We start from the raw sequence: 24,980 nt of genomic DNA, 5'->3' as shown, positions 1-24,980 counted from the left end.
TTCCAGCCAGCATCTAGCTAATGTATTTCAATGGCGGCTCACTCACGGCAAGACTGGTATCTCTGTTTCAAAACGTTCGCTAATAAACTGAAGATACGCGACAGTCTCCCATAGAACAGTGGTGCCAATATCAGTAAATTTTATGAAAAATCATATTTTCTTACCAAAATTGGTGGCACTGAACTGAACTGAACAAGCAATAACAAGTCAAGACATCAAAAGTTAAAGATGGGCGAACCGATTTTAATTTAAAATTTGTGGCAGAAGTTGAGAAATAATCCTGCCTGTATAATTACAGGCTGCCAGAATATTCCCGTAAAGATATTACGGAAAAAGCATAGAATGAGGTAGAAAGATAATGGGTTTGACAGTTTAACTCATTCGCTGCTGACTATATAATGAGATTTTAATTAGCACCTTTAAAATGCACGTTAATTACATCGATCGGCCGCCTGGTCATTACGCGCATGTGTGTCTTCAGCGTCCAAAGTATTAAGGTTATGAAATTATTATTGCAAGTGGGTTTCAGTCATTGGCTTGTTTATGAGTTCAATCAGCAACCAGTTCGTCGGATTTTAGTTTCTCCATGTGCGAAAGGCCTTAGATTTTGCAGGGTTACTTAAAAACACACACTGATCACTAAAATTGATATAACTCATTTATTATTCATTTACTTTAAAGAAATTTATAGGTATTCAATGTTTTAAGTTAACTTTGTATAACAGTAATAAAGAAAATATGTCAAATTTGTGTTTTGTTAGCCTTTTTTTAATTCAAAATGACAAAGGTAAAAAGTCCACGTAATAATCTAATAACTCTCAAACATCTCATACCTACCAAACTGATCACTATTTTGATAAATTTTAATTAAAACAGGTGCTGATTATCGCCAATGGGTTATAGATGATTAATCATGTAAAACACGGATAAATGTGTAGGTATTTATTAAAACAAAAGAATGACTTTGAACCAGAACACAAGCTGCCATTTTGTTTTAGGTGCTGCCAATAGAAGAAAAATAATAAACATGTCACCAATACAACCACATGTATAATCGTTTGATTCGAAAATTGAACTGCTTTCACAATTCCTTCTATCTAGAGTTTAAACATAGGTACTCATTCGAAAAACCTATTTTATTATATACATAATGGGTTTCAGCTTTAACACATAGCTTTCTTCCCAAAATAGTCTATTAAGTCTCGGTTTTACTGTACACGAAACGATTCAGGTACAAATTCGATTGATTAATGACATACGTTGTGTCACTGATGTAAAAATTATAAGTAAACTAAAAAAATATCTATTGGTCAGTTCAATGGCTACACTAAACAACTTCAAACCATTATGGATTGCAATTGGACAAGTAACAAGTTGCTGATTGTATTAAGTAGTAGATTATTTATTATTATCAACTGGTTAAATCCGGTGAGGATTACTATAAAAGTAGATGTCAGTCTGTCTATTTATTCTGTTATCCAAATTCTTGAGTTGATCTTTGTTTTTATTTCACTCACCCCATGGCCAGACACTGCTCGTGTATTTTGGGCACAAGACATTTTCCAAGAATATTGTTTATCCGGCATTCGATTCCAAAAATCAGTTTTCGTCATCAAAGAAACATCGACGAATCGAATATTATTTAGTATCAATTGCCCCACAAGAGAAAGAGGCCATTTCAAAAATATTACACTTATAAATTATAATACGGCCACTTCTTTTATGGCTTTTCGCTATTACGGCTGTTCGTTAATTATGGCGTAATTTCAATTTATGACCAAAGACAATATACCTGAAAATATATAATATATACCTATGTATACGCATAAAAAAATTGGAAGTGGAAATATTTGGACCAGAATAATTATAGATTATATCAATTTAATAACAGACACATGAAAAGAACTAGGAACTCTACCGAAAGTTAACCTTAAAGCCATGTTTAAGTTTGTTAAAGTGTACTGGCCGTTTCATGAATAAACAGAACATGAAGAACCAGAACGGTGACAAAACAGAACAGCGATAAACAGAACAGAGAAAAAAATATAACATTTAAAATTGTAGTATCTCTATATTATGTTGTATAGATTTTAAAATATAAAAGAAATATAGCATATAAATATTTATTATAATTACATTATCACTGCCATGTTGGCCATTCGGCGTAAAAACCTCAATAATTTATCTTATCGATTTTGATAATCATGCACAACTCCACAGAATTATTAAACTCATTATTTCGTTGTACCTAGTCACCCAAGCATTTTGAACATATTAGATTGATTGAAGACAAGATATAGCTTGCCGGCAACACTGAGTTGAGTCCCGTTTAATTGAGGCTTTCTAAAGATTAATAATGCACAAACTATATAATTTGATATTTTACGGCGTATAGAAAACCTGTGTTATTAAAATCTATACAACATAATATAGAGATACAGTAAAACCTCTTTAGTAAGAACACTGATACACTGTCCCTTGAACATTATTTTCATATAAAACCATACTTTTAATTTGAATTTCGTAATTCGAAATGATTTCAGAGTCCCTGGCATACAAAAATATTCAATAAATCGTAATAAAGTACACTATTTTATGAGCCAGTCATTGAAAATTGTGACAGACTTTTCTAAAAAAATCAAAAATTACTTATTTTAACACTTTACGGTCCGGTCACGCCACATTGGCGTCCTTTGCAAGCCGAACGTTACGATCCGGTGACGCCTACGTGGCGTCCTCACATAGGCATATCTTTACTGTGAAAAATAAATATGAAATTTAATATTTGGTTGCAAGATCTATCGACAGATGGTTGAATGACATGTGCAAGAAGTAAAAGCATGATGGAAAAAAAATATTTCGGGGTTTTTACAGAGATGGCGGACGTAATACCATTCAGTATTTTTTTTGTACCTATACCATTTTTTTTATTAGTTACAAGCCCATTTCTAGACGGCTGAATCACGAGACGTAAACAAAAACGGTAATAAACACTCAATGTTATATTCCAGTGTCGTCACTTCAACTTCGAAATTTAATTGTCGACCCTTTTCAGTGGTAGTCACCCATTTATGAACCTGCATTCTTTTTTTTTAAATGAACGCGATTTTTCGCTATGAAATTGCATCCTATTTGATAATTTGTCATTAATGGTTTATTACCCATGAAACATCCACCCACCATGCTTCATCATCCATGATAGAAATCTTAACTTGAAAATGAGAATAGTTATAAATGTGAACTTGTATCGCGTTGTCATTTTCGTTCGCTTTTTTCGGGAGATTATTGCTTGTGTAACTGCATAAATAATAGCTATTATTATTTATATTGCACTAATTTCATTGAAAAAATAATTAATCTAAGTATATTTCGGCTAGGATATATATTTTTTATTAGTTTTATCTCCAAAAAAACTTTTTAAAATGGAGGACCATTCGTTTTTAAACAGAGGAAAACTATGCGGATTGTATGTCAGATATTCCCAGTGACTGAAGATATCGGAGATTTTAGTGTAATTTTCAATCACAATCAAATATTTCCGTGGATTTCCGCAACTAATAAACGTTTAAGAAGAAAGTGTAAAGTGTGTTCCTCACATAAACTTCGAAAAGAAACTATTTACATGTCCAAAGAGTGTAAAGTACCTCTACATCTACATATTGGTAATTGGTTTTCTTCGTATAATTTTAAAAAAAGTGTATTAGTTGTTAGTTCATTTTACATTCATAGTTTTATAAACTATTTCAAATAATTTCAGCTTTAGTGTGATAATAATTATTTCGTGCCTAGCCAGTTATCTAAAGGTATTATCCATAAGATTGAGTGTTGATTCAAATATTTTTGTGGAATGTAGATGTTTGTTTTACAATTCTATTGCTCATAGATTTTGTTATATGATTTTTTTACGCACGCCTCTGCACTGTTATTGGATTGTCTCGATTCCTACAATAATACCAAATTGTAATAAACGGTGGGAATGTATATGCGTGCATTTTATTTATTTGAATTTACTCGAAAATATGCACGCCACTGCACTGCACTGCCTCAGCCATAAAACCAATAAATCAGATTAGTGTTCGTTCGGGAATGAATGTGCATTTATTTTTAAACACTTCACAGTTTGTGTGAAGTCTTTGTTATTTTATTATATTTGATAATCAGAGATATGAGTAGTAGCGCTAAAAATGAATTGATACGTATTCTATAGCGGTGTAAAACATTTTGTATTTGAATATTTTATTACATTTTTAAATTAAAAAATAATATATTGTGATTGCTTTATATCAATAGGCTGTTTCCTTTACATTATATTTAACAAATTGAACTAATCTAATAACATATAATAAACAATTTACGAAAATTTACAAATTATATACTTTACCTTTATGGAACGCGGGCCAGAGGTTGACAAGTGTTAAATAAATGACACAATTTGATGCATTGATATATTTTAAGTATTTTCTGAAAATTTTATTGAAATATATCAATAGGTTCAAAAGTTATATCATTTTTAACTTCGCGATCGAAATTTGTTGATTTTCATTAAAAAATACCGGATATTGGCGTAGGTTCTACGCGAAAATTCGCGGACCGTATAGTGTTAAGAAAGTAATAAAAATAATCCTGACATTTTACGACCCAATTCGGTAGGCACATCTATTAAAGAAAATCAAAAAAAAAATTTTTTTCAAAATTTTCATATTTTCCCCTATACATTTCATAATTTGTAATTCAAATTTTTTTTCGATCGGTCTTATGGAATTCGTATTAATGAGGTTTTACTGTATACAGATACTACAATTTCAAAATTAAATGTTATATTTTTCTGTTCTTAATTTTCATAGATCTCTTTATTCTTGTTCTGTTTTGTTCGATTACCTGTAATGGCATACTGACTATATAAATTACTCTACTCCATATTAAAAATAGTATGGAGTCGAGTCATCGAAGGTAGAATTTCTCTCTCTCTCAATTGTGTAAGTGTACGATGACAGGCGCAAGTGAGATGAGGATAAGTGTCATTATGTTTCACTCGCGCCCGTCACCCCTACACTTGAACGCGTGAGAAGCAGGTTATTTCTCAAGTAGTGGTAGAGAATAGTAGAGGTCATACTGCAGTGTTGCCGTGTCTACTGATGTTTTGGTCAAAAAAAGAAATTACATAAGAGGTATGCCGAAAATTCGCTGGCCAGATAACGCTACTAATGACCGCCGCACACTTGGGATAACTGAAAAGAATAGATTGGTGTCAGGTGGAGAAAGTTGTTGTACGAAACCAGAATCCAAATCGGGTTGATGATGATGGTGATTTTTCTCTTGTGTGGTGATCGTCAGATAGGTAAAGTTTGTTTCATGAATTTATTATATTTGTACAAAAGAGTGTTCCTATTTTTCTCTATAGCAGCCCCAATTGTCCCAACTGAAACAATCAAGAAGAAAAAATGTTATAACAAATAATGTTAGAGAAAACATTCTATAGAGATTGAGCCAATGTGTGTTTTTGGGTTACATGTAAATTGTACATAAAACATTTCACCGTGACACATACGGTTTCCAATTTCATTAGATTCAATATGAACATTAATTCAATTTTCATAGCTGATTTTGGCATAAAAATTCATGAATTCAAGAATGAAAACCTAACCTAACCTAACAAATAATCCAGTATATCGGCTATTTTCAAAATTTGTTTGCTGCTGGCTTCTTGTTAAGTGTAAACCGACAAGAACTGTGTTTTATTTAGACATGAATTTTATGTCAGTACCATACGACTCAAAAGAGGTTGGACGGTCTTTAATATACGGCTATATATATATTTCACGGTGAAGTGCGATATGGCGAACTGCATACGTACAAGTTTCCGGACACGGTGTTTTTGCTGAATCCGTGAACTTGCCTAATATGTGAATAATTACGATTCAATTCCATATTGAGAAACCATTTGAAGATTCATCTCTTGCTCAATATATATCGTCACTGTTCTGGCAGAAGACACTAATTTGAAAAATGACATATTGAGTTAGTTATATCAAATGTTTCTTATTTCAAACTTTACCGTCTGGAAACCTTCTTAATAAATAAACAGTCTTTATTTTAAAGTCATCCTTTTTACGATTATTTAATAAACTCACATAAGAGACCATTTCAAACATTTTAAATACTTCAAAGTCAAATTACTCAAAACTAGTATTCTCCAGTTAGTGTGTTCTGCCAGAACAGAGACGATATGTTATAGCCGATATTCTATCTTTTTCAACTGTTACAATGACACTTACACCTTTAAGGTACCCTATGTACCATATTCACTCATCATTGTATCATCACATATTGTCAGATTATATCTGTGGCTGCCCATCGTGAATCTCAAACATGCCTAATTTATTTAAGTAATTGCCTACATAGCATATAAGCTGAACTTACAATGTAAACCATATCATTTATGTACCCTTTATCAAAACCGTGGTTTAAGAAGTCACCTTTGTCGTCATCCAGACAAAGTGACCTTTGCTACAGACGCACACTTGCATATTTTTTATCAAGTCGCTTAATTCGCGAATTCTTGTTACAATGTATAATACTGAACAATCAAATTTCACATTGGTAAGCAATACTTTCGGAAGAAAATATGCAGACAAAGGTGGGACAAATGACCGCTAAAAGAAGCATGTTCAAGAAAGCGCTGACCTCAGCCCTATCTTGACGCCCTTCCACTGTATTCAAACAATATAAAACAGAGGTACTTTTACCTACCAATATACAGTCATTTCAAATCTCTTGCAACGCAATAACGTCCGTCGAACTGTCATTTATCTCAGACACGATATTCGAAATTATCAATTATTATAATTTAGAATCAGTAATCATAAATACTAAACGTACCTGTAAAATTGTAATCAATTTAATAGAAGGGAATAAATAAATTCAGGATATTATATTTCACACGCCAATCTGTTCATTCATAGGAGTCAAGCAACCATAACTCTCCTCACAAGCATCCCAACTATATATCTAATATTTATTTTGTGTAATAGATCAGTGCACTGACCACTCCCTGGCGCTCTTTCTCCCTCTGCATCACGAGGTGAGTCTGGCGCTGGTCGAACTTGACGACGGCGGCCAGCACCTTGGCCAGCACCATGTTGTTAGAAGCGGGACCAGTAAGGTACTCGTACAGAATGTTACGCAGGTACTCCAGCTCAGTATTCTCCTCCAGTGTGCGGATGTGGCCCAAAGATACCAGAGCCTCATCCAGCCGTCGTTCTAACTTTTCATTCGCCAGGCGAAGCTTTTCATTGCTACGCTCGAGCGCTCGCAGTCCACCCTCGCCCGTCCGCCGGAGAGCTTCGTACTCCGTAGCTCTCCTTTCCAGTTCCGCTCTGTCTTCGGCGACTCGTCGCTGTTCCGCCCTCAGAGTCTCCAGCTCTCGCTCATTATCACCGCCCGAGTGCCGCTCCATCGACGATTTTATCTGATCCTCCAGTTCCAACTTCTCTTCAACTAAAATGGAGTTCTGCCTCTCCAGGTCTGCTATTCTCCCGCTGAAATCTTCATTATGACTCGCGTCGGGCAAGGCCTCCAGGGACTGCAGGCGTGTCGTCCGCACGACTTCCCCGTCGGCGATGGCCTCCCTCAGTCGGTCGCTTAGTTGGCCGTTGTCAGCGGACACCTTGGCGAGGTGCGTCTGCAGCCCTTCGACGTCAGAGACAAGTTTGCTTTTTTCACAACGCAGGCCATGTAGCTCTTCTTGAACTTGAGAGTGCTCCACAGCAATCTGCTCCAGGATCTGAATTCGTGCAGTCATTTTGTCTGTTTCGGCAGTCAACTCATCGTTTTTACGGGAAACTTCATCAACACCCTCACCTTTCACCCGCAAGACTTCGATCTCCTTTGACAGTTCACAGTTCGATTCTGTCAACTTTTCAATTCTATCGGTGTTAATTTTTTCATCCGAACTGAACTTTTCTTGCAGTCGAGAAATTTTATCTTCCAGAGCGCCCTTCTGTTCCGCTATTGACTCTAAGTTTTTCGCTGCATCCGTGACTCCTCGCAATTGTTCAGTGAATTTTTCCTTTTCGGCGCACTCTTCATCGAACTTGCTCTGCAGAGCGTCTCTGACTGATGACATTTCCTTCAATTCCACCTTCAGTTTAACCACATCCTCACACTTCTCGTTGAGACCTCTTTGAACGGATTCGTTCTCGGCACCACTCTGCCGGAGGTCTGTCTCCAGCTGGGTGACCCTCAAATTCAAAAACTCCTTTTCGAGTCTGGCCTCCTCCAGCAGCGGTCTGACGGCATCCGACTCTGCAATCCTCAGTTCCAGCAGAGCGATTTTCTCCCCGATGGTCTCCCTGTCTCGCTTCAGCTTCGAGCCCTTCTCCCGCAGGCTGTTGTTCTCGTCCAAGATGTCGGAGAGCTTCTGCTGCCACACCTGATCCTTATCGGAGCACTCTTTCACTATGGTCTCTAAGCTCTCCAGCCGCTCCGTCTGTTCATTGACTTTCTTCGCCAATTCGTCTTTTTCGTCAATCACCTTTCCTTTTTCTTCCTGAAGAATTTGCAGCCTCTTCTGCAAGTATTCATTCTCTGTGACCTTCTTGTCCATTTCCGAATGGGATTCGTCTCTCTTCTGGTTGTGAGCGTGCTCCATCTCAAATATTCTGGCTTCGATGCGACTCTTTTCGGTGACAATGTGCGAGTGTGACTCCTGGACGGAGGAGAGAGCTGCCTGTAACTGCTGTATATCTTCCACCATGGCGCCCGTTTTCCGGTTCACTTCCTCCTTCTCCGCCTCAAGAGCGGAGACCTTCGTTTCTAGCATAGTCTTATCCGTCGTCAACTGGATACATTCGTTTTTGGAGATTTCCAGCTCAGCTGAACAACTCTGCAATTTCGAATCGCTCCTGTTCTTCTCTTTAACTAGTTTTGAATATTCTTCATCGACCTGTTTCATTTCGTCCGCCTTCAAGTGAGATTCTGACAGTCTCTCTTTGAGCTGACTCATCTCTTTTTTCAAGTTCTCGAATTCAATCAACTTCTCTTTATGGTGACTTAATTCATTGTTTAATTCATCATGCCTCCTTTTTAATGTTTCCAATTCTGTCAATTTTTCTCTATTTTGATTTATCTCTTCATTTAATTTGTCATGGTTTTCTTTCAATTTTTCAAACTCACTCAATTTCTCTCTATTCTGACTCAATTCCGAGTTTAATTTCTCATAAATGTCTTGCAATTTCTGGAATTCTGACAGGTTCTCCTTGTTCCGATTCAGCTCCTCATTCAGTCTGTCGTGACTCTCCTTCATTTTCTCAAATTCCGACATGGTTTCTCTGCTGCGTGTCAATTCCTCGTCCACTATTCCGTGACTCTCCCTGAGTTTCTCAAATTCTGTCAGTTTCTCATCGTACTTCTTTGTCATTTCGAGTCGGAGCGCATCGAGCTTCTCTTTCATTTCGATCCTGACATTTTGAACGCTCTCAGTTTCCTGACATTCATTGAATGCGGCAGTTTCTGAGAGCTTTCTCTCCAAAGAGTTCACGTCGTCACATTTTTTCGTGTATTCCTGCTTCAACGCGTTCAGTTCTACGCAGACCTCTTTATGTCGACCTTCATTCATTTCCAGTTGAGAAACAGAACGTTGGACCTCGACGGCGCGGTCTTCGAGCTCCGCCTTCAGTCGATCGCTTTCAGAGGTCACTTGACTGAGACGGTTCTCCAATTCTTTCGATTTCGCATTAATTTTGTTAATTTCATTTTCGAGAGCCTCTCTACTCTCGATTGCCCCTTCGTAATCGGCTTTGAAAGTATTCCGTTCAATCATAACAGCTTGATATTTCTCGCTCAGATCGTTTCTCTCTCCTGTGTCCTTCCCGATGTCCATTATTTCTTTCTCGAGTTTGCTGACGTGCTTATTTTTTTTAGCGTTTTCGTCGCCGAGGTGTTTATTGCGTCCCTCTAAGAAATTATTCCGGTCCATGAGAGCAAGTTTTTCATCGGCCTCCTGCTTCAACTGAAGTTCATTACACTTGATGTTCTCCAAAAGAGAGGCGCACTTTGCGTCCAAATCTCCGTTCTGCGATCTCAGTTCCACGATCTTCCCTTCGAGATCTCCGATCTGCTCTCTGGCCGCTTCAAAGTCCGACAAGCGAATGTTAATTTTCACACTCTCTTCTTCGAGAGTGGCGATTTTAGAGTTTAACTGTACGACGACACCACGGTTTTCGTCAAGGTCTGTCATGAGCCCGGCGATGGAATTCTTCAAGACAACGATTTCCTTCTCTTTAGTCTCCAACTCTTTGTGGACACTGAGCTTGTTTTCAGCCAGCGAGATGACATTTTCCTCCTCTCGTTTATTCAGAACGTCTACGTCTCCGTTCAATATCCGGACTGACTCCCTAGCGGAATCTAATTCTGTTTGAATTTTTGAAATATCTTCCGCCTTCTTCGCTTCAAATGTGTCCAACTCCGACTTATACTGAGATATCTGATCCTTGGAATGTTCTAATTCCTTTAGGACGTCATCTAAGCTGGCCGCTCGGGCCTCGAGTTCCAGACTGTCAGCGTTTTTTTTGTCCAGCTGCGCGGAGACAATTTGGATCTCCGTAGTCAGCTGACCGTTCTTCTCTTTGTGTGATTTGATGGTATCCTTGCACTTGACCAGGAGCTGCTCCAACTTCTGCATTTTATTGTTAAGTACATGCATTTCCGCGGAATGTTTGGCTTGCAGTTCTTCAAGGCGGGGCTCAATCCCCGTGTCAGATTGATCGGTGGAAAAGTCAATGAGGGGCGCGAGAGGCGGGGCGGGGGCGTGGGTGGAGACTAGTTCTCCGTTGGTCGAAGGCAACGATTGCTGCATGGCAGCTCGGTCAGGGGCAAAATGCGAATCTGGAATGCCTGAAAAATGAAAAACACGTATTTTTAAAAATCCCTTCTCATTCAATTAATGAAATTTCAGCCAGATTTGAGCCTTTTGAGCTGAGCTGTCATGTTTTTGTAATTAAATTATTATTACCTAACCTATGATCAAAGGGTTCTGTGACTACATTTAATTAGGAAACGAGTCATACTTTGTTGTGGTTGTGTTTGGCTCTCTGTGGAGTGCGAGAGAGGTGGCTGTTGCAGTTGTGGCTGGCCGGAACTGTACGACTGCAGAAGCTTGATCTTGGTGTTGAGAGCCTCCATCTTTAGATTCCGCTCATCCAACTCCAACCGGAGGGCATTCTCCAAGTGCGCCTGGACAAATAATACCAAACATTTCAATTATTCTAAAGCTAAGTACAGGTCTACACATACATTATTCAATGGTAGAAAACTTACATGAATTAGAATATAAATTCAAATTTCATTAAATACCCACAAAAAAATATTATTAATTTAGTCGCTTAGTCGCTAAACTCTGGAAGTTTTTTTGAGTTTCGAGTAAATCATGAAAAACTGTTTTGTGCATTTACGATGATGTTGTAATGGTGACGTTTGTATAGCGATTTAAACGTATGCTAAAAATCATGGTTTGAATCCCAACATTTAATTGGTCGGCTATGTAGAGCGGATTCAGTAACCTGTTATTTATCCTAGAGCAAATTTGGCGATCGAGTGAATATTCATTTTGATTTTTTGACTAAGTAGGGCGGAATAGGCTGGTAGACCAACCGATATAGAAAATACGTACATTCAAAACTAATTTTATTAAAAAATCGCCCAGAGTGGATTTGGCGTACACTCAAACTGATAATAAGTTTCATTTTGTTTAATATCGAAATATGCAGCATGATCACCTGCCGAAGAGGTTTCATAACAGTTTATTTTATGAGAAATACTGTATACAACCAGTGTGTGCTTCCCGTGATCACATATGCGTGTGAAACATGGACCCTAAGTAAAAGAGAGATCCTGAAACTTAGAATAGCACAACGTGGTATGGAGAGATGCATGCTGGGCATAGCGCGAAAGGATAAAAAGAGGAATGAGTGGATAAGGAAGCAGACAAGGGTTTGCGATGTAATAGAGTTTATTAAAAGCCTTAAATGGAGATGGGATGGACACATAGCTCAAAGAAGAGACAATCGTTGGACAAATCTAGTCATCCAGTAGTATCCAAGAAGTACAAAGCCGCTGGATCGATGAAATGATAAAGTTCTGCGGAAGTACATGGCAACGCAATGCAGTCAGAGAAGTGGAAGCAGCTTGAAGAGGCATTTATCCAGCAGTGGATAGATTCAGGCTGATGATGATGACTGTATACAAATATCTAAGCATCCAATTTGCCAGACACAAGATTTAAACCCGTGACCCACATCTTCAGGTGACATTATGCATCCTTAACTACCGCGGACACTAATCTCGTCTGGGTACCTAAGAGAAATTGATTCTCAACAGAATAGTGAACACGGATAACATTGAGACGTCACACAAAAAGAGTCTGCCGGTTTTTTAAATTATTTGAACGTAAAGAATGAAGAATGAAGATACCTTGGCGCTCTGCTCCAGGGAACACTGCTCCCGTAGTTCAGAGATCCTCCGAAGAGCCTTGTCCTGCGTCTCTACTAGAACTGCCTGAAAGCAATTTTAATTTTAAACGTAATCGGTAGAGGAATGTTTTATTCTACTTCAGTGACGAAGACTGTCACTTGGACGAAAAGAGGCACTGCAGTACACACAGATAACAGTAATGTCAAGTTATCCGATTGCAGACAGAATTAATTTTTCAGGATCACTTAAAAAGGCACACTGATTACTAAAATTGATATAACTCATGTATTATTCATTCAATTCAAATAAATCTTTTAAATATTTAAAAGTTTTGAATTTTTCTATTACGTATTTACATTTTAAGTAAATTTTGTGTATAAGTGGAATGAAAAAAAAATGTCAAATATAGTTTTTTGGGTTTTTTTAGCCTTTTTTTATACAAAATGACATAAATAAAAAGTCCACGATAGAAGTAAATAATAAAAGGACTTTAAATAAAAATAGATTTTATAAATCAAATATTTCTTAAAAAATATATTGGACTGTATATAACTAACATCATAAAATGATAGCTACATCTATTATTAAGTAATTTCTAATTTCTTTTATTTTGTTAACTGTCAATTCATGGTGGAACTGCATTGTATTGTTGTTTTAATTTAATAAACCGCAATTTTTTTGTAGTACTTGAAAGTTGAACAGTTGAAAATGTCCCTCTGAGGCGGACGAAACCGGTCCTAATTTATGGATTTAAAGGGGAATAATTACTACAAAAAAATTGCATTTTATTCAATTAAAACAACAATATAAAATAATTTCTACTTTAAAAAAAAAATTATGATTAAAATTGTTAGATTTTTTGTTAGATGAGCCTATCTTTGTATTCTTATCAAGTATTAATACGCAGCATGATGATTGTCTGGTAATGCATTTGATAAAGATTTGCGGTACTGTTCGGTTAAAGCGGATACAGCGGAAAACGCATTTTGAAAATAGCCGATAAACTGGATTATTTGTTAGGTTAACCCAGTGGTCGGCAAACTCATTAGTCAATAGAGCCAAATATCAACAGTACAACGGTTGAGATTTCTTTTGAGAGCCAAATTTCTTAAACTTAAATTATTATATACGTAGGTAGTAAGTAGCTACACTGCTAATTTACTTAATAAACTTTAGTTATAGGTTTAAGTCCTAATTAAATTATAGGTAGGTACACTGAATAAAACTGAATATTATACGTAATAATGATCTTTCTTATTTATTAATAAAAATTAAATTGTAAGTTTGGTATCCATAAAATTGAAATGACAATGACTGACAAACTCAATGTGAATCATTGGCCTTGCATCTCCTTGTAAAGTTTGGGTAAGTCAGGTTCGTATGTTGTTGATTTAATTTTAAGCACGATTCCAGGTTCTCATCGATAAATCGATTTCTCAATTGACTCTTGATTTCCTCTCTTGGAAATCTTTTTAGTAACCACAAAACTTGCAATATTAACATTGTTGAAAGATTTTATTCAGTACCTAATTAAATACAGAACTTGATTTTTCTTGACTCTTCTAATAAATACAGGTCGGTAAGCCATTTAAGTTTTGCATAAACGCAAAGTCTCGGTCTATTCAACATTACATTTACGGTTATCCTCTTCCATTTTCATTGCTTCTTCTTTGTAGCCATCTCAAATATGGGAGAGAGCATCTGTGGCAGAGCCGCACTCAAGGGGTCAAAGAGCCGCGATTTGCCGACCACTGGGTTAACCTAACCAAACCTAACTTAACCTAACCTAACCCAACCTAACCTAAACTAACCCAAACTAACAAATAATCCAGTTTATCGGCTATTTTCAAAATTCGTTTTCCGCTGTAACCGCTTTAACCGAACAGTACCAGATTTGCTTTATCGCACCATTGTTGTTATCAATCTAAACGTCTGGAATGCACACTCCCATTACAGGTGATTCGAACCCCTGATTCTTTGCCAACTATTCGTCTGCTTTTTACTAAGTCAAAGTAAACTTAGAATAGTCAATTAATTCGAAGTATTCGTCTTGTTCTATAACAATTCTGTGTTAATTGTGGAATATATTAGTGAAGGGAGGTGTTCTCACTCTGGCTTTGACGTTTTCCCTTTCGAGGTTACGGTAGTGTCGGGCGAGGTCGGTGTACCTCCCGCGGTATTTGTTGTACTTCTCATTGGTGCGACGGTATGCGGCGTACAGGTGCTCCTTGCTAACTCGTTCCAGTTGTGCCGGGACCGACATGTTGTCTTCCATTTCGCTTGCTGACACGTCCAAGTCCGACTGGAAAAGACACGTTAAGTTATCTCTATAGTTTTAAAGGCAACAATAGAATTAATTATGAATGCAGTTCGATTTTCGAACCGAACAACTGTACATGTGGTGGTATTGGTATAAAAGATCATAATTTTTCTTTTCTAATGGCTGGCAGTGCAAAAAATAAAATGGCGGCTCAAGTTCTGGTCTATTTTAAAAATATTTTTGTTTTGTTACTATGGAAATCAAAATGACATTTCAGTATTATTTCTATCAAGTACAAATATTTTGATCGTTTAAGCTAGTCAAGTCAAGTTAATATGATTCAACAGAAAATTTAAAAACGTTGTATATAAAAACGCCCACGGTGGCCGCGCGGCATAAGTGTTGGACTATAAAGCCGTGGGTCCCAGGTTCGAATCCTGGGTCTGGCAAGTACACATTGTTTTTCAATTTGTGTATGTCAGGGTATGGACCTAATAGGTTGAGCAAGTGGCTGACATCCATTTCTCGTAAAAAACAAAATCTGTCAATACAAACCTCCACTCTGTGGAGGCCCATATGATCCTATCAGGTTCGGACATGGTCGAAAAAGTTCTTTTTATCTATAATTTGAAAATATTCTTCCAAAGTTGAAAGAAATGCAAATGTTTATATTATGTGTACATGTTAAATATTTTTTCTCCATAATAAAAAATATTCCATAGTATTTAGTGAGGGAATTCATTTTAGAACAGAAGAACATTATGTCTCTGTTCTGGCTGAACACACTAACTGGAGAATACTAGTTTTGAGTAATTTGACTTTGAAGTTGTTAAAATGTTTGAAATAATGGTCTATCATGTGAGTTTATCAAGTAATTGTAAAAAGGATGACTTTAAAATAAAGACTGTTTATTTATTAAGAAGGTTTCCAGACGGTAAAGTTTGAAATAAGGAACATTTTGGTATAACTAACTCAATATGTAATTTTTTCGAATTAGTGTCTTCTGCCAGAACAGTGACGATTATTGTTATTTTTAACAGAGACATTATATTAACAAAACTCCAAAAGACGGTATAAAATAGTGTCATATTTTACGACAGTACGTCGTTTTTCTTGGTGTTTAAAATGTTATCAGACTGATGCGCCTATCCCGTAGCACATTTTGAACCTTAAAACGAATGTTCAGTTAGCAAAATCTGCTGAAAGCACCAGAACAATGAGGTCACCTCATGCATGCTCACTGCATCGACACTTGCATGACTCAATGAACGTTTTTTATCATTTTGTACATGCCTACACATTTTTGACTCATGTCAACATGTATTTTTTCTTTTTAGCGGTTGGCACTATGTATTTTCTAAGAATATTATCTATTATTTAAGGTATACAGGTTGGGTTCTGTTCAAAATATTATCTATGGATGAAATATCGCAAGTAATTTTAGCTCACACACACGTAGAAACTTTTAAAATTAATTGAAATTAGCATGAATATTTAATAATAATTCAAAATACTAATACATTAGAGTTGGCACTCTTCATAATTAAATTTATAGAGATGGCAATCGTTCAAAATATTCTGCGGAATGACGAAACCGCAGACTAAATATTTGAAGCATATTCCACCATTGCACGAATTTACAATGAACTTACATGACATGAGAGTAATGTGTTTCAAGCATTAGCTTAATTATGCCTATTCATCATGACTTTTAACCGATTTAATATCCTTTTTTAATTTATTCTGTCTCTAGTCATTTTATAAACAGACCTGTAAATGATACATGCTTCCCGGCGTCTCGTAACTGGGCAGTCTGAAAGAGACGTCGCTGGCGTTGGAGCTGTTGGACAGCCTACGCAGGCGCGAGGGAGGCGGATACACAGTGGACATGTTGGCGATCGTGCCCTCTTCTGACTGATTCGCGCCCGCCGCGTTTGGCCGCTTGTCAGGTGACTGGCGGTTGGTCTGCGACGGCGACTGATTGAGGGAAACGTCGCGGAAGCCGGGCCTCAGCGGGGAATTCTGAGGGGTCTCTGCAACACGATAACTTCACATTACATTCTGACAAACATTTGTGTTTAATAAAGAGATCCCAAAAAAAAAGTGGCACAATTGGGATGGAGACCTGCATACTATCCAAAATGGAATAAACAAGGGTATGCCATCACATTATATATTTGTCTTAATTTATCTATCTGTAACGCACAAAGCTCAGTTGAGAGCATGGCGATCTCAGTTTTGGGTATCTGCTCCTGAGATCCCAGGAGTAAGCAACTGCTGATACACTCCATTAAGACTGAGTGTGGTGCGGGGCAGATTGGTTTGGAGGGTCAATGTTTGTGTCGTCTGTAACGCAACGCTGCATACACAGGCACACTTTCTCTTCACCAGAGCAGTCGCATTGCACCACATGGTAATAATAATGGCCTAAATGGGAGTAGCTTTCTCATGCACATGTCACTCTGCACAAAACTCACATAATATACACTGGCTTTATCGAAATAGATATTGCTTTGCATATATTATTACTAGCTAAATAGTTCGACAGCCACGCTGGCTTAAGGGTAACGTGTCAGCTTATAATATTGTGCGTCCATAATTCGATTCCCGGATCACATGTGTGTTTGGACACAGAGTATGGACCTAATAAGTTGAGCAAATGGCTAACATCCATTCTCATAAAAATAAAATCGCTTAAGGTTCCATTGCAGCGAACGAAACGGGTCCTTATAATAATAATTACATTAAGGAATAAGTACTACATATTGTGTTTTAATTTAATTAATCGTATCCAATTGTATAACATTAATTCATAGAGAAAATCTTACCATCGTCAGCTATGCTAAATAAGTCATTATTTGAAATATCCGATATACTACTCGATGCTGATGTGACGGCCGCCTGAAATAATAAACAATCACATTTTATTGAATACACAAAATACCGTTCACCTGTGTCATAGGTTCGCCATCTCTGGTGTAGAACTAGCCAGCCATTGGTGATACCAAATAATTCTTTCAACCCATTGCGTAGTTCACAATGAAAGTAACTAACTTTTTGTTTGGATTATCAATGTGTTAAAAAATAAATTACAAAAAACAAATAAACAAAATTAGCAGTAAATATTAGGTTTTGACCATAATGTACATAAAATTCGAAGTGGTCACAGTTTACAGGCATCTGCAAAATAAATAAATCCCAAACAAGGCCTGAACAAAAACGATGCATAAGTGCGAGTGAGAAAGTATTCGGCACCCTTATAATCTCTGCGACACGCGCTAGAGTAAGATTAAAGGTTTACAGATTTAGGAGATGGTTTACTCGGTATAGCCGCCAAATCTTACCTTATTGGTTAATTATGCGTCGATAACCGTGTTGCTAAAATAGCTATTTTTGTGTTAAACATAAATTCAGTGGTAAATATTTTTAGATAATTAAGTAGAAAAGATGGTTCTGTGTGTTGTATTAAAATGTGGTAGCCGTACTGATAAGCAAGAAGATGGTATTACGTTTCTTAGGTAAGTTGATACATGTTCATGATAATTAATATCAAGTGACCGTGTTTCTTTAAAATAACTTAAATTATGAATATTTTTACCTAATGTTTGCATTTTGACCACTTAAAAATACTATATAACGTAAAAAAAAATAGAAAAATATATTTGGTACTGTTCGGTTATACGGAATACAGCGGAAAACGCATTTTGAAAATAGCCGATAAACTGGATTATTTGTTAGGTTAACCTAACCAAACCTAACCTAACCTAACCTAACCCAACATAACCTAAACTAACCCAAACTAACAAATAATCCAGTTTATAGGCTATTTTCAAAATGCGTTTTCCGCTGTATTCTGTATAACCGAACAGTAACATATATTTTAATTCTGAGCGTCTAGTGCGAGCACTTTGGGCGAGTACTAGCGAAATGGTCTATGGTCTCGAACATTTGAATACGAATGCGTTCGCTCGCCCACAAACCAAACACACGGCATGCAGCTTCATTTAGCAATGCAATGGGTGGCGTCTAGATGTATCTATAGTCTAAGATCACAAACATAACCTACCCCATTCATTTACCTGCAATTATTATTTCAAAGATAAAACTTTTCTCCAAAATTACAATGACATAAGTTTGAACAATAACAAATAAATGCAATGGAGTTATTTTGTATAATTACAACCGATACTAAACTGTAATTTAATAATATTGTTCTGTGGGAAATAGATGCCCTACTTCTAACTAAATGTTTCCAATTGACGTTTTGCAATAAAAGTTGAAACACAAAATCAGTACTTTTCGTAAGTCCCTAAACAATAGTTTTCACAGCTATCACTCGTATGTTATGTTATAGTGTTGAGGGGAGATAAGAGTATTAGTCCAATCTGGTGTAATAAAGGCAAATAAGCCGATACAGATCGGCTAAGGTCAGGTTAAACTAACTTACGACACACCTTTTTAGAGTGACAGAATTTGGCGTGATTATACCTGTGCGGCTTGCGCAAATTGCTGTATCCGTTGCGGGGAAGATTTCACCTCCTCTGTGATTTTGTCTTTCAATTTTTTAAACATGTCTAAGTTTTAAAATAATAAAATTACGAAAAATATCGATGACAGTTCTAGGATGACATACGTGTAAAGTCGGCCATACTTGCGCAGTGTTGCCATCTTTTCAAAGTGGAAATATAGTACAGAGCCTCCAAAATTATAGTATTTGGGGAAAAAGTATAGTACGGGTTGTCATCTGTTGAAAATGTATAGGTTTTTGTTTTTCAGAAAAAAAATAACGGAGAATTTGAGAAATTCCGAGAGCCCTTTTTATTAAGGTACCTCTTCCGACTAAAAATGCTTACGAAGAATTCAAGAAATTTCATTTTCAAGGGTTTTTTTTTACGTTTTTCGAGCAATTTTTTTTCAAGTTCTCCAAATCTTCTTATATTGCGAAATTATAGTACTTTACACCAATTTATCGAACGGAAATATCGAAATTTTAGTACTTTTTACATATTTTTCCGATATTCACAATTATAATATTTTGGGCGTACTATACCTGCTTTATATCGTACATAGTACGCGGACCAAAATTATAGTACAAATACTATAATTATAGTACGGTTAGCAACACTGACTTGCGCGAAGTACGTCTGTTTCGAAGAATGAAAATACCATGCGTTCCGAAACTAAGCATCGTTAACTTTTTTCAAGTATTCCTAACGTCGTGACATTTAGTCTATGGTCAAGAAATGTCAATAATACACCTGAAGTTATTAACGAATAAAATTGCGCTATAATTCAAAAATACATTTATTTAGTGTAATGAATTACGCACAAATGACAACACAATTATAATAAATTAATGTATTTGTTTATTGGGAAACGATGCATGCATATTCAAATAACAATTTATAAAGTTTATATGTATAAATAACAATAGCATATTATTATATTATCATGGGTAATTAAATTATAAACAAAATATAAGTTGTGTTCTACCAATCCTTTTATATGGCTGCGAAACCAGGAGTAGAGAACTTGTAAACTCTCATTTTTGTCATTTCTCAAGAGTCGAGAATTCGGGAATATTTTATTCTTGAATTCCTGCGTAGTCTTGAATTAAAAAAAATCTCCAATTTCTACCAAAGGAATACTATAGCTTCACAGAAATACCATAGCCTTTTGAACAATGTACTATAGAATGCTGGATCGGTTGTCTGATATTATTTGTTGCGCTTTGCAGGATGCAAGGTGTGGTGTGGTATGTATATGATCCAGTATTATGTAAATTACAGTGTCAAATCTCTAGATGTTACGGAGAGTTGAGGCTTTTTGAGAGTTGTGGCTGTATATAAGTATTCTCTTGGACTGTGACTGGAATTATGAGAAGATAAATGTACAGAATTCACCAACTCGCCATCCAAGGATAAACGCTAAATGTAACACAGAATGACACTGCATTTCGTGGCTTGAGAACACCCATGAATGGTACGAGTGTAGTTCCACTTCACTGATCCGGGTAGCAGATGATAGAGTGAAGATCACTCAGCTGGAGGCCAATAGGAGATGGCAAGAGAAAAAGGAGTTGTAAAAAAAATTAACAAATAAGTAAGTACATTATTTTTAATTAACTATTTTTTTTTATTCAACGAATAATTCACAAGATTGAAGAATGTAACATTCAAATTATTGTATATACATAATTTTGAAAACACTTCTGAGAAATATTATAACCAATTGAAAAAATCTTTTTTTGAAAAAATTAAGACACCCCACCCCGCAGGAATCGAACCTGCGTTTCTTGGGTATCGTGCCCACGCACATAGTCCACTATGCTAAAGGAGTCATACTTAATTACGAATTAAACTATTGGCCTTTTTAATACTCACTGAAGCGCTTTCTAAATCGTCCTAGACCACCAAAACTAAAATGACTATATAATACTACTCCACGGGGGATTTAAGGATTCTCTAATTTGAAAAAAACTTTCTTCTATATAGAGATGGAGGCTAAATATATGAAATTGAAACAAAAAAGGCCTTCTGGTCCATTGATTAAGTTAGCTACAGGTGACTTTGCATTGCAAGTTCATTTCCAGAAAACTTTATACTACTTACTGCTGACATTTATTTTCCAATTTGCAAGGTATGTGAAAAGACAATCTGTCACCATAAGTAGGTTTATCGTGGTAGATTTTTGGGTTTCCACCGTGTGTCCTTCTTCCTTCTTTACTCGACGTTTCGATGAGTATGATGAGTGGGTATAGTTACAAAGTGAGTGATGAGTGACAAAAGAGTGATGTTCATATTTTGTGGAGTTTACCAACCATGCTTCATGTGTTTGCTAAATAATTTTAAATGTTATGACATTAAATAACGTATAAGGATTCTTCTATGTATAGTCTTCTGTAGTGTATCTTTTATTTGTAGTGCTAAAAATAATGATGACTAGACCTATCCTAAATGATGAAACATGAATTTATTTATTACTTAACTCTAAGCAGTATTTTGTACACATCCACTACTCAATAGGTACTGCAATGTCATTCGATTCTTTCACAATGGCGAGCCTTCGTTCGGGTTGATTTTTGAATTGCAATTCCGCTCGGGTCAGCTTCCATTCCTCGTCTATCCTTTCGGCCCAGAAGTAATACGTTCCCCAATGCACAGAACCTCTGACTGGCACTTTAAAGCGGGCCACTTTGCCGTCGCAAAAGTTCGACTCGGGGTCTGACAGCTTGAACCGCTTGTCTACGATCGGCTCTCCCAAGAGTTTGGTGGCGCCTGGATGACTCCGCAGCACCGCCAACGCATTCCGATAGTAATCGTAATTCCGTGTTCTGTCCACTATTTTTGTCATCAAATAGTAACCGGTGGCCGAAACTATTACCCCGCCGCAGGCGGATATCCTCGCGAGGTTCAGTGTACTAACCATTTTGTTCCAAATTCAAAGGAATGATACCAGAAGTGACTTCTTGAGCAAGGGCTTATAGGTTATGTTATTATTTTGATTTGAAGTTTAAGTAGTGTTGCAATAATTATGTATCATAAAATTGTTCATAAAAAATAAAAATCTGTATTTTTTATATTATTATTCTCATACTTCTCGTGTCGTAGAACAAATAAATTTAATAATAATTGTTTAATCTGAATATTATAAGAATTCTTCAGTTAAAGTGTCAATTTGTTTATTACTTACATATGGTAAATTTTATTACCTACAAAATCGCAATAATCAAATGCGCCTATAGTGCACCTGCATCAAATTATCCTGGATTGATGGCAAGATAGATACCGTGCAAAAGCGCCTGTACGCGTGCAAGGATTTACTTTAGGAGTCATTATCAAACAAGGCCAGGCATGTTCCCTCTTTCTTTTTTCAAGAGAGGCGAAAGTTTATCTCTTTGGTTTGATCACATTTTCACGACATTTTACGTTTTTATTCCATCTATACAGCTTCGTATACTCTAGCAAACAAAACGAGCAGGCACTAAATTTCAATTTGCTAAACGCCAGGCAAGAATAACTCCATACAAAATATTACCTGATTTCAAACAGCTGATTGAAATGCTGCAATCTGATTGGCTCCTTGATGACTTGGCCGCTTTGTTAACAAGATGCCTCTGATTTGGCTATCTTTGATATTGAAAGCACATTGTAAGTTGATTTTAATACACTTTTACTCCGAATTTGAAATATAATATACTAAATTGTGGGCATTGAAGTTCTCTACCGGAATCAATCAAAAAGTGAACATCGCCCAAAACGTGACTTGGCCGAGTTTGATAATGAGCTCCTCACTTGCAACAATATCGTGTTAATTAAACTATCGCAACAATGACTTTTTACATACAAAATTACTGTCTCATTCATCAAGTGAGGTGTCTAATTCCAAAAAGCGATAGGTCCACATTTGGTCAAAATCAAGAAAGAAATACGCACGTATTCTTTGTATAATTTTGCACAATATGTATTGATCTATAAATTCCAAAACGCGACATAACCCTACGAAAAAAAATATTTTAAATCTCGATTTATTACAAAAAGCGCCAAGTCCGTGTTTCATATTATTCAAAAAGCTTGAAACATAAAAACGTTGTTTCCCGAAAATATTGAAATGTGGACTTGTCGCTTTTTGTAATTAGACGCCTCAAGTGTTAGCGAATGGGTTTGTTGTCATTGTGTGGTGTTATTTACAGATTCAGACAGGTTGTGAAAATCACTAAAAGTCAAAATGCTCTGCACAGTGTAGTTCGTAGTTTTTCCATAAGATTCACCACTATATTTCTACCGTGCAAATTGCAACTATCGTGTGTAAATTCAGAAACCTCTGAACTTTCTTCTTGCCAGTCAAATTGCACGATAATAGGTGTGTGTTTACATTTACATTTTCTTCTTATGGCTGCGATAACACATAATGCCAGCAGTAAATCCATGCACGTGTTAACAGAAAAAAATAAAGTCAGTCAGCTTTCTTCATGTAAATGTCAAATTTTTGTTGATATGTCAAACGCAAGACATGACAAAACATGTGCGGCCATACTCGGAAGCTCAAGGTTAATTCGGATATTTTCATACATTCTCAGTAATCTTCGACACGATTCTCAAATGGACCATACCTAAAAAAATGGAATTGTTGTCACGATCAGGGGTAATCGTAGCAGACGGTCAACCTGAGAATCTGCCAATTTCTTTAGCTTTATAACACCATACGAATACTTTTTTTTATTTGTTTACTATTATCTATTATGGCTTAATTTTAAAAACTAACCAACATCATCAGCTGTAAACTGTAGTCTTATTTCAATGAAAACAAATATGTACGATTGACAAAGTTTAATGTGCACTATTTATGGCGGATCTTAACAGCCTACCTCCACCCTTCGCCATTGACTTATTGTGACCTTCAATAAAAGACAGCAATATAATATATGTTTGAATCTATATTTTTTAACAGTCATGCTGGGTATATAATATGGTGTTGGGTGTCAAATAAAAAACAATGTTTCAAACAATATTTTTTTATTAAAAGTTGCATTCAATAAAATAAATAAAAATTTTAAATCAATTTATTTCCTTTAATTTTCTTAGCATTACAAAATTATGATGGAATATATTAACATGGAACTTCTTATTTATAAATAGTAATTAAAACAGGTACTAAAAAGGAATGTACAATAAAAATAACCTACATTTATTATACAAATAATGGCAACATTACAAAAAAAATGTAGAACACTCTGAAGGCCAATTCTTGAATGAAGCAGTAAAAAACACCGCTTTAATGAAGCATTAATGAAGCACGTAAAATTTTTAGTTTTACAGGAGATATTGTGTGTATAAAGCTTCGAACGACTTGCATTCGTGCGAGTGGGAAAGCATTCAGCATGCTTATACCTTATATCCATGCGTTAGAGTAAGATAGAAAGTAAACATGCCAAAACGTACCGTTTGTGAATTGTTGAAGTACGTAGCCAATTAATCAGTTACGTCTCCAATATAACAATATTACAACACGGAATTTCCGTTGTATTTTGCAAACAAACATGTGTGTTTCTGTATTACAAAATCACAATAAATATTTAAGTGAGAATTTAAACACAAACTAATACTTTCAGCGGTAATAGTTGTGTAAAAGATAGAAAAAATAGAATAACAGCCTGCTCACTACGTACAAATTTTTGACGTTTAATAATATGTCAAAGTCAAATAGAGAGTTACTAGCGCCTCTATCGGCAAAGCGTGTATAGTTAAATTGC

General features: G+C 36.1%; 2 protein-coding genes across 2 annotated transcripts; both read right to left on the bottom strand.

Moving 5' to 3' along the window:
- Nucleotides 1–3,142: 3,142 nt before the first annotated feature.
- Nucleotides 3,143–19,388, bottom strand: Golgin245 (golgin subfamily A member Golgin-245). The gene is made up of 8 exons (XM_085951670.1): nt 19,217–19,388; nt 17,557–17,629; nt 16,499–16,761; nt 14,579–14,770; nt 12,469–12,552; nt 11,067–11,232; nt 7,046–10,893; nt 3,143–5,419 (listed from the first exon to the last, which is right to left on the bottom strand). The coding sequence occupies exons 1-8, from the start codon at nt 19,298–19,300 to the stop codon at nt 5,396–5,398; spliced, it is 4,734 nt and encodes a 1,577-aa protein (XP_085807796.1). The 5' UTR covers nt 19,301–19,388; the 3' UTR covers nt 3,143–5,395.
- A 2,157-nt stretch (nt 19,389–21,545) lies between these two features.
- Nucleotides 21,546–22,443, bottom strand: LOC147068923 (cytochrome c oxidase assembly factor 1 homolog). The gene has a single exon (XM_085951272.1). The coding sequence runs from the start codon at nt 22,154–22,156 to the stop codon at nt 21,743–21,745; it is 414 nt and encodes a 137-aa protein (XP_085807398.1). The 5' UTR covers nt 22,157–22,443; the 3' UTR covers nt 21,546–21,742.
- Nucleotides 22,444–24,980: the final 2,537 nt, after the last annotated feature.

Source organism: Rhyacophila brunnea, unplaced genomic scaffold, assembly GCF_057557595.1.
Source record: "Rhyacophila brunnea isolate RB1 unplaced genomic scaffold, BYU_Rbru_1.0 scaffold_24, whole genome shotgun sequence".
Lineage (NCBI taxonomy): Eukaryota > Metazoa > Arthropoda > Insecta > Trichoptera > Rhyacophilidae > Rhyacophila > Rhyacophila brunnea.
The sequence above is the reverse complement of the archived record's forward strand: the minus strand, read 5'-3'. Positions and strand labels throughout refer to the sequence as shown.